This window comes from Sminthopsis crassicaudata, chromosome 3 (assembly GCF_048593235.1).
Source record: "Sminthopsis crassicaudata isolate SCR6 chromosome 3, ASM4859323v1, whole genome shotgun sequence".
Classification (NCBI taxonomy): Eukaryota; Metazoa; Chordata; class Mammalia; order Dasyuromorphia; family Dasyuridae; genus Sminthopsis; species Sminthopsis crassicaudata.
Window position 1 is genome coordinate 566,034,335 of NC_133619.1, and position 17,954 is coordinate 566,052,288.

General features: G+C 32.1%; 1 protein-coding gene across 5 annotated transcripts in view; it reads left to right on the forward strand.

The window, feature by feature from the left end:
* Positions 1-17,954, forward strand: part of FNDC3A (fibronectin type III domain containing 3A) — a 190,754-nt gene that overhangs the window by 40,043 nt on the left and 132,757 nt on the right. For all 5 annotated transcript variants that reach the window (XM_074304750.1, XM_074304747.1, XM_074304749.1 and 2 more), the window contains exon 2: positions 3,774-3,910. Coding sequence is in view for 4 of the 5 variants with exons in the window: in XM_074304747.1 (XP_074160848.1) it covers positions 3,812-3,910 (99 nt within the window). In the remaining variant the exon portion in view is untranslated. The remainder of the gene's footprint in view (positions 1-3,773; positions 3,911-17,954) is intronic.

Genomic DNA, 17,954 nt, shown 5'->3' on the forward strand with positions numbered 1-17,954 from the left:
TCAAAGTCCGATTCTTTTTGTACAGTAAAACAACTGTTTGGACATGTATACATATATTGTATTTAATTTATACTTTAACATATTTAACATGTGTTGGTCAACTTGCCATCTTGGGGGGGAGGGGAAAAATTAGAACAAAAGGTTTGGCAATTGTCAATGTTGTAAAATTACCCATGCATATATCTGGTAAATAAAAACTATTAAAATATTTTTAAAATTTTTTTCAAGGGATCAGGGGCCCTTCCTGAATAAGAACCATAGTGTATAACAAGAGAACAGGGAGTACACCTCTCCTAAGATCACACTTTGGAAACACTGAAAACTTCCAGTCCTTTAGAACTAGTTCTGAAAACAGCAGTGTGGAAACTTAAAGTCTGAAACTTGAGACAATACTCTTCTCTTCCCAAAACTTCCCATGCTGGCATAAGAGACCAGCATTAACATAAAGTTCAAAATCAACAAAGTAATTAGCAGACAACACAAAAAGAACCTAATCATAAAAAGCTACAGTGGGACAAGAAAACTAGGACAAACTCAGAAGCTAATGAAGTCAGAACAGTTGCAAGCAAAGTTTTAAAGGGGAAAAAAGGGGGAATATGATTGAAGCCCAACAAGAATTATTAGAAGAGCTGAGAAAAATGTTTTTCAAAATCAGATAAGAATGGTGGAAGAAAAATGAGGCAAAGAAATGAAATCAAGGGAGGTAATTATGAAAAGACAATTAACAAAAGGGCACAAAAAAATACTGAAGAAAATAACATCTTTAAAAAACAGAATTGCCCAAATGGAAAAAAGGTACAAAAATTCACTGATGAAAATAACTCCCTAAAAACAAATTTAGCCATAGGGAAAAAGAGGTATAAAAACTCCTTGAAGAAAATATTTCCTTAAAAAGCAAAAAACCCACGAGAAAGAAAAAGCAAACAATAGTGAAAATCATATTTTTGATCCATATTTAGTCTTTATAATTCTCAGTGGAGATGTGGGTGGTATTTTCCACCCCATTTGGGGTTGTCTTACCAAAGATACTAGAATGATTTGCCATTTCTTTCTCTAGCTCATTTTATAAATGGGTAAACAGGATTAAATGATTTAACTAGGGTGTTTGAAGTTTCTGGCCAGATTTTAACTCATTAAGATGAGTATTCCTTATTCCTAGCTTGGTTGTTTATTCTCTACATCTCCTGACTGCCTAGAGTACATAAACACATCTCAATTGGTAATAGAAACTTACCTTAGCCAACAGAGGAGAGGAAGGGGATAATGAAAAAGGTAGTGGTAGTAGTGATGGGGTGACAGATAAAAGAAGATAGAGGTCAGAAAGGGATAAGAGAAGAAGGAGAGATCATAAAAGGTTAACATAAAGCACAGCAGATTTTAGAAGAAAGACAGGGTAAAAGAGGGGGGGATAAAATAGGATGGGGGGAAATGCATAATTAGTAATAATTATGAATGACAGTTCATTCAACTGTGAGATGGCCCCATCCAAAAAACAGAATAAATTAGAGATTGGATTAGAAAGCAGGATTCAACAATTGTTTACCAGAAAGACACATGAAAGTGGGGGGATCTCAAATTTCCCTTCTCAGAACTAGATAAATCCAACTCTAAAATAATAACAGAGAAGTCAAGGAGATGGATAGAATTTTAATAAAGTTAGATGTGATAGATCTGAAGTGTTATGGGAGCAACCTGCTAGTGGCTGCTGGGGATCTACTTCTGGCCAGCAGAATAGATCCTTTCATGTGAGAGGATGATACAAGGAGACTGAGAAGCAGTTGTATTCTCTGACTTCTCTTGCCTCCAGTTTATTTCATTCTCAACCCACAAGGAACATCTGCATCCTAAAGGCTGATTTGCAGTTCCTTCAAGTGTATTAGGATTCACAGCTGTGGGGGTTTTCCAGAGAATTGACCTGCCCCTTCACACTTAGGCATGGTCCTTAACACTGGAGAGAACTAAATGGAAACAGAAAGGAGGATACCTTTTTCTCAGCCATACCCTAGTACCTTCACAAAAATTAGTCAAATATTAGGGCATAAGCCTCTCAATCAAAAGCAGAAAAGCACAGGTATTAAATACACTGTCTCAAAGACTATAATGCAGTAAAAATTGCATTTAATAAAGAACATTGGAAGCATAGATTAACTATTAAATAGAAAATGAGAAAATAAATCACTCTGCTCATGATGTGGTGGTATATTTAGAAAATCAACTAAAAAACTAGTGTCAATATTTAAACATTCAGCAAAGTTGTAGGATATATATATATATTTTAAATCCACAAAAATCATCAGTATTTCTAAATCTAACTACATACAACTTTTTTCCACTTTTAAAAGAAAAGCAGAAAAATAGAAAAATTCATTTTTTAAAGTGGAGACAATATAAAAAGCTAGGGATTCTATGAAAATAGTTACAAAACATTTTCCATACAAATAAATTCAAATCTAAACAATTAGAGAAATATCAATTGATTGAGCCAATGTAATTAAAATGACAAATCTACACATGTTAATTTTCTTGTTCATTGTGATACCCACCTACCAAAGAAAAAAAAGTCAAGACTATCAAGGAAATCAATGGGAAAAATGTTTAATGAAGGTTGCTTAGCAATTTTAGATTTCAGACTATATTACAAAGTGATAATCATTAACACTGATTCATTTTAGCTCAGAAATATAGAGTGGTGGATTAGTGGAATAAAATAGGCACATAATATAGAGTAGCAAATGACCTCATGTAACTTAGTGTTTGATAAATCCAGAAATCCAGGTTTTGAGGGTAAAAACTCATTTGACAAAAAAGTCTAGGAAAACTGGAGAGAGTTTGGCAGATACTAGTCATAGGCCAATATGTCACAGTATACTCCATAAATAAATTAAGCATAGGAAACAATACTTGTCAGATCTATGGAGGAGGAAAGAGTTTATGACAAAAAAAGAGAGAACATTACAGGAGGTGAAATAGGTAATTCAGATTACATGAAATTAAAAGGCTTTTGCCAAAATTGGAAGAAAAACATGAAAGTATGGGGAAATTATACAGTAAGTTCCTCTGATAAAAGTCTCATATCTCAAATATATAGGGAACTGAATTCAATTTATAAAAATCTAAGGGATACCCATCAATAGAAAGTGTGAATAAGTTGTGGTATATATGATTGTGATGAAAACTGTTGTAGTGTAAGAAATGATAAGCAAGACCGTTTCAGAAAAACCTGGGAATACTTATATTATATAATATAATGTAATTATATTATTTTTATTATGAGCTGAACCAGGAATACATTGTATTGAGTAACAGCAATATTGTGTGATGATTAGCTATGAAAGACTTAGTTACTCTGATCAAGATAGTGATCCAAGGCAATTCCAAATAACCCATAATGACAAATGCTATTCATTTTCAGAGATAGAACTGATGAACTTTGAATGCAGACTGAAGCATATTTTTTTAAAAGTTCGTTTTTATTATTTTAATTTTATTTGACTTATATGGATATATGTTTTGCATGACTGCACATATATAATCTAAGTCAATGTATTCTATCACATTTTTCTTTTTTCTGTTTTTCATGTATTTCCCCCAATTATTCTATCCCTTCTTTTACTAAATTTAGTAATTTAAAATTTAGTGCTTTTTTATATAGTATACACTGCATTTCAGTTGAAAAATACAACTTTTCAGAATAATGGTTTAGATGATTCTGTTATTTTGATGTATCTCTTTATTTTAAGGATGTATATACAAATCACTTTTTTGTTTTTCAGAATCGGAGGGCGATTCAGTGTTTAATGTTTTACCAATAATGGCAGAGCATCCACCACTCTTGGACACAACTCAGATTTTAAGTAGTGATATTCCTCTTCTACCTGCACCTATTGTAAGTGGAGATGGAGCACAACAGGTACCTTGTCCTTTTTTCCTTTGGAATTGTATTTATTAAACTTAAAAGAGCTATGATTCATCTTAAAAATTGTATTTTTTGTGTTAATTCACCCTTAAATTCCATATTAAAATGCATCTTGAAGCATCTTGAAAAACAGCATATAGGATAAGATTATAACATATTTTGTGTGTAGTGAGGAACATGACTGTCATTTATAGCCCTATCTTTTACCTTTATTTTAAATTTTTCTTGCACTGTAGCTTTGTTGGTATAAAAGCTGTTCTGTATACACTTTGGGCCACAACTACATTAATAACAAGATAATTTAGAAGAATAAGACTGCACATATTTTGTAGCTTCATTGTGTAATAATATGAATACTCCATTTTTTAAATAGACAAATATTTAACAGAATTTGTTCTGATCCTAATTTATGGAAATAGAAAGTATGTAATTTTCTTTCCTTTATTCCTCCTTCCCTCCCTCTCTTCCTCCCTTCCTTCCTTCCTCCCTCCCTTTCTTCCTTCCTACCTACCTACCTACCTATCTACTTGCTTAGGGTCACACAGCTAGGAAGCATTAACTGTCTGAGGGCAGATTTGAATTCAGGTCCTCCTGACTTCAGGGCTGGTACTCTCTCCACTGCACCATCTAGCTGCCCCCAAAGCATGTGATTTTCCAAGATAGCATCTTTTACTTAAATATTAAATATTTTTCACTTTTTTGTATACAAATATTAACATTTATATAAGTGATATTTTAAAATTTTGTGCTGAATTATATAGAAAGGGTTTGATTCAAGCACTAGGTGTAGAATTTACATGCAAATTAAAGGCATTTAAACTATGATGATTGATATTTTTAGTTGGGGGGGGGGGGGAAGAGAATTGTTAAATTATAAGGATTCCAGGATTGTCTAAACTTCTCTTCCCTCATAAAAGAAAAGTAGCTTAAACCAAAAAATCCTAAGCTAGCTTTCTTAAAGACATCTAGAAAAGAGAAATTCATCATATCTTACCCTGATAAGTTAAGTACATTTCTTATTCTTTTCTTTGCAGTTGCATACTAGTCTTCACAATGGTAGCTCTTCTTTTATTTTTTCCCTTCCTTCCTTTCTTCCTTTCTTCCTTCCTCCCTCCCTCCTTTCCTTCCTCTCTTCCTTTCTTCCTTCCTCCCTCCCTCCTTTCCTTCCTCCCTCTCTCCTTTCCTTCCTCCCTTCCCTTTCTTCTTCTTCTTCTTCTTCTTCTTCTTCTTCTTCTTCTTCTTCTTCTTCTTCTTCTTCTTCTTCTTCTTCTTCTTCTTCTTCTTCTTCTTCTTCTTCTTCTTCTTCTTCTTCTTCTTCTTCTTCTTCTTCTTCTTCTTCTTCTTCTTCTTCTTCTTCTTCTTCTTCTTCTTCTTCTTCTTCTTCTTCTTCTTCTTCTTCTTCTTCTTCTTCTTCTTCTTCTTCTTCTTCTTCTTCTTCTTCTTCTTCTTCTTCTTCTTCTTCTTCTTCTTCTTCTTCTTCTTCTTCTTCTTCTTCTTCTTCTTCTTCTTCTTCTTCTTCTTCTTCTTCTTCTTCTTCTTCTTCTTCTTCTTCCTTCTTTCTTCTTTCTTTCTTCTTTTTTTTTTTTTTTTTTTTTTTTACAATTGCCAGGTGTTGTGGATAGCAAAAATCCTTTCATCTTTAAAAATATTCCTCATTATTTCTATTATGATTATCACTCTGGCAGTTTATTCAAGAGGCAAGTGTTGAAGATGCAAAGACAAACATGAAATATCATAGCCCTCAAAGAACTATAAATTCTTTTTCGGAGAAAGAATATGAATTCCTTAATAAATACAAAATATAAACAGCATAATTTATAGGATCAGACCTTTATCACAGGCTATATCACTATTACTTTCAGTAGCCTCATAGTGGGGATCTTGAGTATCTCTTTCAATCTGTGTAAGAGATAGCATGGTGTAATGAAAAGAGTGGGGGCCTTGGACTCCAAATACTTAAGTTCAAATACCAGCTCTTCAACTTTCCTTTTCTTTTTTTTTTTTTTTTTTCAAGGCAATCAAGGTTAAGTGAGTTTCCCAGGCCCATAGCTAATAAGTATCAATTATCTGACATTAGATTTGAACTTAGGTCTTCCTGATGCCAGGGCAGGTGTTTCATCTACAGCTTAATATTGTTTCCCCTTTGTAAAAACAACAATTTTTAAAAACATTTTTTAAGGTTTTGAATTCCAAATTCTATCCCTCCTACCCTTCATTTTTCTACAGATGATAAGCCATCTACTATAGGTTATACATGTGCTGTCATATAAAACACATTTCCATATTAGTCATTTTGTAGAAGAAAACTTGAACTAACAAGAATGTGAAAAACAGTGCGTTTTGTCCTGTATTGAAACACCATCAACTCTCTCCAGAGGTGGGTGGGACTTTTCATGTGTCCTTTGTGAACATCTCGGACCCATCATTCCTGAGAAGAGCCGGGTCAGTTGCAGATGTTGCTACTCCTGGGTGCTGCCTTCTCTCAGCTCTCTTCACTCTGTATCAGTTCTCATCCATCCCCCACAGGCTTTCCTGAAGTCATCATGCCTTTCCCTTCTTCCAGCCCAGTCCTGTAGCTTCTTGGGGGACCTTGAGCAAATCACTTCATTTCTTTGAGCTTCTATATCCTCATCTGTAAATTGAGAAGTTTGGATTAGATGGCTTTAGAGATGTTCTCAAGCTCTTTTCTAGGATCCTGTTCTTTGAAAAATCTCTTCCAATGCTGTTTTTCTCATTGCCTGTTGAAAAACCTATCCTAACATTCTCCTTAGCAAATTAAATCAGCTACGATGGGTCGTCTGGAGGGGCCACTGTGTGTATGTCTGTGTATTTTATGTGTAATGTATGTATGTGTGTATGTATTTAAAAAAATGACACTTGTTAATACAATTCAGATCCTGTTTTTTCTCTGGTGCAGGTACTTGTGTTGAGGAGTCTGTTCTTTCTCTTTTCTAGAAGCTCTAATGGGTTGCTTTCTCTTTCTCTCTCTCTCTCTCTCTCTCTCTCTCTCTTTTTATACTTTTTATTTACTAGATATATGCATGGGTAATTTTACAACATTAACAATTGCCAAACTTTTTGTTCCAATTTTTCCCCTCCTTCCCCCTCTGCCCAGACGGCAAATTGACCAATACATGTTAAATATGTTAAAGTATAAATTAAATACAATATATGTATACATGTCCAAACGGTTGTTTTACTGTACAAAAAGAATCAGACTTTGAAATAGTGTACAATTAGCCTGTGAAGGAAATCCAAAATGCAGGCAGACAAAATTAGAGGGATTGGGAATTCTATATAGTGGTTCGTAGTCATCTCCCAGAGTTCTTTTGCTGGGTGTAGCTGGTTCAGTTCATTAGTGCTCTATTGGAACTGATTTGGTTCATCTCAACGTTGAAAATGGCCACATCCATTATATAGTATTGTTGTTGAAGTATACAATAATTTCTGGTCCTGCTCATTTCACTCAACATCACTTCATGTAAGTCTTTCCAGGCCTTTCTGAAATCACCCTGTTAGTCATGACTTATAGAACAATAATATTCCATAATATTCATATTGGGTCGCTCTCTTTACACATCCTCAGCTGCTCTAGTACTATCTAACTCTTCTCTCCTGCCATTTCTGGATCCAAAAGATTTTTGGGAGAGAGCAATCCCTTTCCCCCATCATGAGAAAGACAGGTCTATTCTCTGTTTATATTCTCTTTCCTAGCTGAATTTCTTAGCTAATGGAAACAGTGTAAGAGAGGGGAAAAAAAAACCAGTACGAGATAGAAGGCTGTAGACAAGAAAGTTGGGAGAAAATCAGAGGCAAAATTTTACCTGTTTTGTGAGTTTTTCCCATGCTACAACAGTGCTCAGGAGGTAAGGAAGACTCTTTGTCTCCTTCCCTTTTCTTCCAATCCTAAGTCTTCTTTTGCTTCGCTGCTACTGCCTTTCTATTGTTCCCATTCCCCCAAATCTTTGCCTACATATTCTATAAAATCCTATAAAACCCACAATTCATGTTAATACTATTAGTTTTAAAAATCACTACATTATGAGTTAAAACCTAAGCAGCTAACCACTATTTAGGGGAAAAAAAAAACAGACAACAAGATTTGTGGGAAAATGTGTTCAATATTCAACATAATAGGTTTACAAATTAACTTTTAGTTCCCTTACCATTCATAATTTGGAGAATGATTATTCTCAAAATGCTTCCAGAACGATCCAACACGTTAAGTTGAAAATATATGCCTTGAATATATTGAACTCTTAAAAAAATATGACTATATCTGTAGCATAAATTAAATTAAACTATTTAATTTCTCATTACTGTTACTAATTTTGAATTAATATTTTTGAAGGAAAAATAATCACATATCAGAATGGAATCTCAAAACTGGCTATTTCTTTTTTTTGGAAGACTGTATATTAAAATAATTCCCAGAGTCCACATCTTGTGAAGTAAAAAAAACTTGTGTGATGGAAATCTTTTTATTAAGATTTGTAGAAGAAATTAGATGATGAAAGTAAGATTAAGTAACCTAATAGCATGCACATTTCTGTCCTTTGTGAAATAAGTGGAGAGTTAGATTGCAGGACTTTGTTAATAATAAATGGTTGGCTACATGTCTTTTAAGGAAACAAAGGTTAGGCATTCCATCACAATTTTGTTATTACAATTTCAAAGATCTTCATTATTCATTCAAATTTTTAAAAAAAAAATTTTTGTTTGTTTTGGTGGCTCCTGATCAATAGGAACTTTTATTTATTTATTTTTGCTTTATCACAGCATGTATTAGCTATTTCTCTTCAGCCAAACTTTGGCATTAACTTTTGATGCATGAACTTTATTTTTTGTCCTTACTGCTTTATGAAATGTGAAAATTAATTTATCTATTACTTAATTCATTTTTTTAGTCATTCTAATGTAAATTAAATTTTCTTAGTTTTCTGGTAAAATCACCTGGTGATTTTTTGAAACTCTTTTAAAACTGTTAAAGTAGTTCTACTTATTTTCACTTGTGAAAGGTATTGAAAATAGTAACTTCATCCAACACATAACTGTTTTGTATAGCCTATCTTCAGATAATTTTTTAAAATTGCAAAGATGATCCACTTATCCTCACAGAATTTATGTCATAAGTAAAAATAGGTATTACTATCTGCAATTTATTAGTGAGGGAGGGGGGAACTAAGGAATCATGAAGGGGAAAGGTATGCTTAAAGTTATGACAGTAGATATATAATTAAGGTTCTTACCTGGACCCCTAAACTTGGTAGATTTTTTAAATTGCATAACTATACATAAACTGTTTACTTTGTAGTTCTGTATATTTTATGCATTTTAAAAGTAAGATTCTTTCTCTTTGAATTAGTTATTTGTTGTTGTTGTTATTATTATTATTATCATATACTTAGTTATTTGTGTAAGATCTTTGAGCACAGAACGTGGGTTTCAATTTATCTTTCTATCCCTAGTACCTTCATCCAGTTCCTTGGGCCTAAAAGTGCAGTGATTAGAGAGCTGGCCTCCAAACCAGGAAGTGTTACAGTCAGGCCTTGCCTCTGACCCACAGAAACAGTGTGATCCTGTGCAAGTCATTCACTTCACCCCTCTATGCTTGAGCCACAGAGGCTCAGATGCAAATAGAAGAAAAATATAGATTAGCTTATATTTTTGTTTATATCATTAAAACATTTTTTCTTCATAGATTTGTGTGTTTGACAACACTGTAATGCAGTAATACATTGCAGACAATGAACCAGCCTACACTGATTGAAAGAATTCTACAGGTCATTGCAATCACACTTTATTATCCTTACACTTTATCAGGTACAGAAATAAGACACCCTGTCTTCAAGGAACTTAAAGTTTACTAGGGGGAAAGAACAAATAGGAAAAATGGTAAGGTGGAGATGGATGGGTAGATGGAGACAAGGGAGGGACTACTGATATTATACCGAAACTGAGTGGAGGTACTTCTCAGTGGCTCCACTTTCCATTACTATGCCCAATAGTAACATATTTGATTACTGTTCTAGATCAAGAGTCAGTAGGAGAATTTGTGTTGTTTCAATTGGCGGATATATGAGGTAGCCTAGATGGACAATGAAGCAGAGCTAGAGCTAGCTACGTATAGTTGGTCATGTGAGGTTGTACTCATGAGGCTGATGCAATTCTTCATACAGTTTATCCTGGGAAATTCCTCAATATTTCTGCTTTCTATTTCTACAAACATTATTTTAATAAAGGTTTTATTTGAAGCTTAAGAGTATTATCCTGCTTCTTTCACCATTCCAATCCATTTTAAACAAAATTGCTGGAACAACTTAATTACATTTTCATCATGTCCCTTTCCTGTTTAAGATGTTCTCATTAGTATTACCTCTTCTCTTTCAAACCAAAGTATTCAAAATCCTGCATCAGCTGCCTGTTTTGTACCCAGTTTCATATCTTTATTCCCCACTTTGGATCCTCTGCTCCAACTAAGACTCTTTGTTTACCATTTGTACTTGGCTGGGACTTGATTCTTTCTTACCTCAGTATTTTTTGTTTATCCTTTTTTGGAATGTTTTTCTACTCCTCAGCTCATCTTTGAAACTCTTGGGCTTTGCTTCCTTCATTTAAATAGAATATTAAATTGTTTAGGCCTAATTTCCATTTCTCTTTGAGGTTAAAACACAATTTCTGGTATGCTCAAATTTCACAAGTTGCCTGCATATGTACCAACCACTTCTAAAAAAAAAACTTCTTGAGATTTTTTTTCTCAGTAATATTTTATTATTCCAAATATACATAGATTCTAACATTCATTTTTGTAAGATTTTGTGTTCCAATTTTTTCTCCTTCCTTTCCTTATCTCGTCTCTTCCCAATACAGCAAGCAATCTGATATATTAAACATGTGCAGTCCTTTTAAACATATTTCCATATTTGTCATGATGTACAAGAAAAATCAGACCAAATGGGGGGAAAAACACAATAAAGAAAAAGCAAACAAACAAAAAAGTGAAAATATACTTTGATCCACATTCATTTTCCATAGTTTTCTCTCTATAGGCAGATGGCATTTTTTTCCATTATAAGTCTATTATAAATGTCTTGTATCACCAAATTGCTTAGAAGAGTCAAGTTTTTCACATTTGATCATCACATAATCTTGCTATTTCATTTACAATGTTCTCTCTTGGTTCTTCCCACTTCACTCAGCATCAGTTCATATAAGTCTTTCCAGGCTTTTCAGAAATCAGCCTGCTCATCATTTCTTATAGAACAAACAATAATCATCTTGAGATTTTTGCTATATTTGTGTTTCCAGTTATGTAGTAATTACTTTTCTCCTTAATTCATACAAATGCTTGATGAAAAGTAGAAGTTGCAGATGAATTAATAGTACATTGGAATGAGCAATACATTCTTGAATTCTGTTCTTAGTTTTGCTTCATGAACAAGGCAAATTACTTAATCTTTCTGTGCCTTGGTTTACTAATGGAGAATCTGAGACATGTCAGTTTCTTCTGCAAATTGAGAGGACTTAACCATGATTACAACAAGTTTCTATGTATTGATGACCTGCTTTTTCTAGAAAACTTTTCTGTTCATGAAAGTTACTAGCAAAAAAAGTTACTAGCAAAGAACATTTGAGTGATTTTTAAAAATCTAATTTGGGGTTTTTGTTTGGTTTTATTTTTTTTGAGTATGTATACTAATTATCATTAACATAGTTTGATACTTAACATTTTTTCAAGTAGATTTTTTTTTTTTTTTTTTTTTTTTTTTTTTTTGGCTAAAATTTTCAATATAGGATTTTCTTCAAAAATCCTTTTTCCCTCCATGAAATTGGCCTTGCCTATTTTTTTCAAATAGGGCTTTAATAAGTTATGCCAATAATTGTTCGGTTCCATTTAGTTGAGCAAATTATACTTGCAAAGTATATGTGCTATACACGTGTGTGTGTGTGTGTGTGTGTTTATTGGTTTAATATAAAATTTCCTGTTCCTCATAGTATAATCATAGACAGTAATATTTTAAGTAATATTTTACAATGGCTTTGAGATTGCAGTTTGGGATATTGCTCTACATACAGTAGATACTCCATAAATATCATTATTTTTATTTTTCCAGATTAACATATCACATATTTTATGATGAAAATCATTGCAAAAATATAAGTGGGCATGCAGGAAAATGTTATTGTTAGGAATATATTTGTTAAAAAGCTTCCCATATCGCTAAGTATGGTGGTTTGTCCATTATTTGTACTTTTAAAATGTGTTTGCTCTATTTAGAAAGTAGAATGATAATGAGGAGGCAAAAGAGAACTATTAGAAAAGAAAGTTTTATTAGAAAGAGTTTGTCTATTTCAGATGTCATAGTATCATAGATTTTGAGCTGGGAAGGAAATTCAGAGTCCGTTGAATCAACTCCCTCATTTTATAGATGAATAGACTGAGGCACAAAGAGGTTATGATTTGAATTCAGGAATTCAAAGCTGAATTATTAGTGGCAGGGAAATTTCAAAAATGACTTAAAATTAATGAGCTCTCATTTTGAATTAGAGTAATTGTGAAGAAGGAACTTGCTTGAATGACATACTTAAATTATTTTCTGAGGTGTAGAGATTGCTTTCTTGGCAGTATTTAAAATATATAGACAAGGTAGGGAAGCTATTAGGAAATCTATGAAATCCAAACAAGATAGTCTTAGATAAGAAATTTGGTCTTGGGAATAAATTAGAATGAGAAATAATTTCAAAGAAGAAAAATTATGAACAGGACATGAAAAAATCTGACTTAATTTTTAATTTCTGTTAACTTCTAACTAGTTTGCCTTAAACTAAACATGCTCTGAACAGAGCATGAATTTTCATCCAAAAGAATATTAGGTAAGCTAATTCCAAAGCTAAAATGTTTGGATTTGTTATTTGAGGAAAATTAGAAAGGAAGTGAATCATCCCTATTTCCCTATCCTGCTTTCTTGATTTTAGACTAGGTTTTGGTTTATTTGTTTTTCCAAACATAGTCCTTAGTTATTTGTGATCAAGAGCTTCCATTGAAATGACATTTCCACTAATCTAAAATCAGAAGGCAGCTATAAAGGGGGTAATTTCATTAGTGCTCAGAAGTCTATTAAAATCCAGATTAGCAATTGAAGAAACAGTTAAATGAGATATATTTTTTCATCCTCTTTATACTTAACCTTTTGATCCAGATTTTACCCTGTAATTCATTTACTTATATATTAGGGATATTAGCAGCTTATTTCCTACATGTTGATAAATAACTATAAATAATAGGTTTCAAGATGATAAGCTGACACAGCAGTAGGATTATAGCTGAAGGGGTCTGAGAGACCATTTAGTCTAACACTTATTTTATTGATGATGAAACTGAGAGACCACAGATAAAATTTGAACCCAGCTGCTCAGACTTCTGGACTTTTCTTCCCAACAGAAATGCTATAAATAGGAAAAACTACTCGAAATACTCAAAAGGAAACCTAAAAATTAAAGAAATAAAACTTGTGATCCAATGAATATAGGGGGGTGGAGATTAGTTAAAAGAACTGTAGTGGCAGATATCAGAAAAAATAATACTCAAACCACCAACAGTACTATCAAATTCATAAGTGATGAAAAGAATCTGATATGAAAAGTTATGAACATGAAAAGTTATCTAAATTGTATAGATATAACAACATATGTAATTCTTTTTTTTCTTTTTTTTAAATTAAAACTTTTTATTTTGAAAACATGCATGGATAATTTTTCAACATTGACCCTTGCAAAACCTTGTGATCCAATTTTTTTCCCTCCCTTTTCTCTCTCCCTCCCCAGATGGCAAGTAATCCAATATATGTTGAACATGTTAAAATATATATGTTAAATCCAACATATACATACATATTTGTAGAATTATCTTGCTGCACAAGAAAAATCATATCAAAAAGGAAAAAAATGAGAAAAAATAAAATGCAATAAAACAACAAAAAGAATGAAAATGCTATGTTGTGATCTACCCTCAGTTCCTACAGTCCTCTCTTTGAGTGTAGATAGCTCTCTTCATCATAAGGTCTTTGGAACTGACCTGAATCATCTTATTATTGAAAAGAGCTACATCCATCAGAAATGGCCATCATTTTTTTAAAAAAATCACTTTTTTAAAAAAAATTATACCTTTTTATTGACAGAACATATGCATGGGTAATTTTTTACAACATTATCCCTTGCACTCACTCCTGTTCCGACTTTTCCCTTCCCTCCCTCTACCCCCTTCCCTAGATGGCAGGCAGTCTTATACATGTTAAATATGTTATAATATATCCTTGATACAATCAATATATGTGTGCAGCACTGTACAGTTCTCTTGTTGCACAAGAAGAATTGCATTCAGAAGGTAAAAATGGGGAAAAAAAAACCTGGGAAGAAAAACAAAAATGCAAGTAGTCCACACTCATTTCCCAGTATTTCTTCTCTGGGTGTAGCTGATTCTGTCCATCATTGATCAATTGGAACTGAATTAGATCTTCTCTATGTTGAAGATATCCACTTCCATCAGAATACATCCTCATATAGTATCGTTGTTGAAATGTATAATGATCTCCTGGTTCTGCTCATTTCACTCAGCATCAGTTCATGTAAGTCTTTCCAAGCCTCTCTGTGTTCATCCTGCTGGTCATTTCTTACAAGACAATAATAGAAATATTTTCACACCCATTTTTGTTTTTGTACATTTTTATCTGACTTTAAAAATATATATTTTCATAGCCTTAGATATGCTTTTGTATAGAGGGGGAAAACATTGATGTAAATTCAAGAATTTAGGGTGATACAAACATGTGAACAAATGAGTATATGCATTATACCTCATATTTGAGGAAGAAAAAAGTGCTAATAATTACAGGAATAGGAAAGGCTTCCTGTAGGATGTGACAGGTGTATAGAACCTTGAAGAAGGTCACATTACAAATGATTTGTTAATGAATGTTAATTTTTCAATCAAAAAATAAGTTCTTTGCAAAGAATTAAGAAATAAAAGTATTAATCTCTTGATAACTATGTCTACACAGTTGTTTATAAAATGCATCTATTGTATCATAATTATTCTTTATATATGGCACAAAAACCAGGACTATAGTGAAATATCTCAATCAGAAAACAAAATTAAAAACATGATGTTAAAAAGAGAATAAATTTGGAAGAACCTTTCTTTGAAATCCTAACCTTCTGTTGACTAATGTTCAATAATTTTGAAACATATGTTACCGTAGCTCTTTGTTGATTTAGTAGCTGTGGTTACATGATACATTTGTATACGAGAAGCTCATTGTACCTTCATTAATTTGATAGGAAACAGTCACTTATGTAGGTATGGATGACTATATTGATAGTTGATTGTACCTTTTACACTATATACATAGATATGGAAAAAATAGAATGCTTACTCAGAATGGAGTTTGTTTGGTTGAATAGTTAGTCAGAGAGGAGTTAATGAGGTTTACCTTAATAAACAAATTGGAACATCCTGAGAGGTGATGAGAATCTTAGAGTAGTTTTTGTCACTGTCGTATCACCAGGTGAATGAGAGAAATAAATGGATAAGAGGCTGAAATGAAAGCTTTCAGATGTAGTGTAATTAACATTTCCATTGTATTTTGTAATTAGATCCACAGTCTTAGAGCAGTTAGGATGAAATGTGATTGTTATGAATAGATGATGCCCTAATGGAAAATATAAGCTACATATTTGTCAGTTTTACTGTGAACTTAGAAATGAAGTCCTCAACTGGTTTTCATCTTAGAACAGTGATATTAAAGTTATATGCTTTTTGACAAAATACCATTTCTTAAACAAGAACCAGCAGCACTAATATATATCTGTAGCTATATCTATGTCTATATTTTGCAACCATAATAATAACTTTCAGGTCTTCCTAGTTTGTAAATAAGCTTTAGACTATAGCTTGTGTACTTTGGGAAGGAAATTTTACTTCTGTTATTTTTAAAACAAAGCTTTGCAAAAAGCCTCTTTTTCATTGCTACCTTTTATTGTTCTAAGAATTCTGACATTTCCATATAGAATTTGGATTGTATTAAAAAGCCATCTGTCAGCAATATTTGAAAATTTTGAATTGGTTATTTTCAGGGTTTTTTTTTTTTCTTTAAAGAAAAGGGAAAAAAAAAGGTATTAAAACTTTCTTTAAAAAGACATTTTTAAAAATTTTTCCCAGTTACATTTAAAACAATTTTTAACATTTGTTTTTAAAACTTTTGAGTTCTAGATTTTCTCCTTTATCACTACTCTAATTCCCATTAAAAAAAAGTATATGCAATATATTGTATTTAATTTATAGTCTAACATATTTAACATGTATTGGTCGACCTGCCATCTTCGGGGGGAGGGGGAAAATTGGAAAAAAAGTTTGGCAGTTGGCAATGTTGTAACATTATCCATGCAAATATCTGGTAAATAAAAACTACTTTAAAAAAAAAAAAGAAAGACAGAAAGTATATGCGAAATTATGTAAATATGGTATAAGAATTTCTACTTCAAAATACTTGGAAAGAATGTAATTTCTCATCTTTTAGGCAATCAATAATTATTTATCCCTTCCAAAATATACATATGGATCTTTAGAGAATGTGCTCAATAAGATTCATTTACTGTCCTTGAATTTATATCTGTTTGACCTGTTAATATGCTACTAGATTTATTGGCTAATTCTATTCTGTAATTAATTACTTTGCAATAACTCACTTAGGAGCCCCTCTTTACTTTTAGTAGTATGTATTACATTATATATTCTGCTGTTTGAATGCTTAAAAGTTAATAGCCAAATTCAGAGTGGTAGTTTAAAAGTATTACTTTTAAAGATAAAAAATTAATAGAAAAATTATTTTCCTTATATCTGTTAACTATAAATTTTACATCTTCATTCTGAGTATCTTGAAATTATTAATTTTATTAAATATACAAATTTTTCTGGTTCATATTGGTATCATGAGTTTATTTTGTTGTAGGAATATAATTTGTAGTCTTAGTATATATTTCATACTCCTGTTTTTTATAAGTGCTTGAGTTGTTAAAAAAAAAAAAAAGCAATTTCAGTTAATCTAATTTCTTAAATGTTAAAAATGATTGGAAGAGTTAAATTTTAGTGTATAATCCATTTATAATATTTCAGAATGTGTCCCTAGAAATAACTGACTAAAGTTTTTCAAGCCTAATCTAAAAATGATCTTTAGGAATTTTGATTTCCAGAGCTTATTCCATGTGCTAAATTTCAAAAAGATTAATAATGGAAATTGTGCATCACAAACTTGTTTGCTTTGTGTGTCTACAAATTAAAATGCAAGTAAACATAAAAATTTGAAGTAGTATCAATATTTTTCTTTTTGAAAAGTATTCAGTCTTTTCTTTCTCTCTTTCTCTCCCTCCCTCCCTCCCTCCAGGGTCACACAGTCAGTAAGTGTTTGAGGTATGATTTGAATTCAGGTCCTCCTGACTTCAGGGCCATTGCTTGATCTATTGTATCATCTAGCTGCCCCCAGTTTTTCTTAAGGGTAATCTGTAACTGGAGACTTTTAAATATAAAAAGGTTTTTTTTTGTTTGTTTGTTTTTAACTTCCAGGCCTCTTTTAAATTTACATTTCACTTAATCTTCTTGGGTTTCACTTTCTTCATCTGAGAAATAGATGGCTGTGCTGGACAAGCCTTTTTGCTTTTCTTTCCATCTTTAATTGTTAGCCTCTTAATTACTATTATGCTATATTTCATTTAAGGAATGTTAAAGTGTGAGGAGTCACCTCATTCTGCTGTTCCTTTTTTTTTTTTTTTTTTTTTTTAATTTAACCTGCTTTTAAAGCTTTTCTGCCCCATTTTGGATCTTGAATTGTTAGCTTTCAGTTGTGGTTTTTTTGTTTTTTTTTTTTTTTTTTTTGACAGGTTGCCTGATTAGCAAGCCCCTCTCCATTTTATATTTCTGATTTAATCCTTCTATATAAATTAGATGATCAGTATTTACTAAACAGTTATTGAATATCTACTTTGT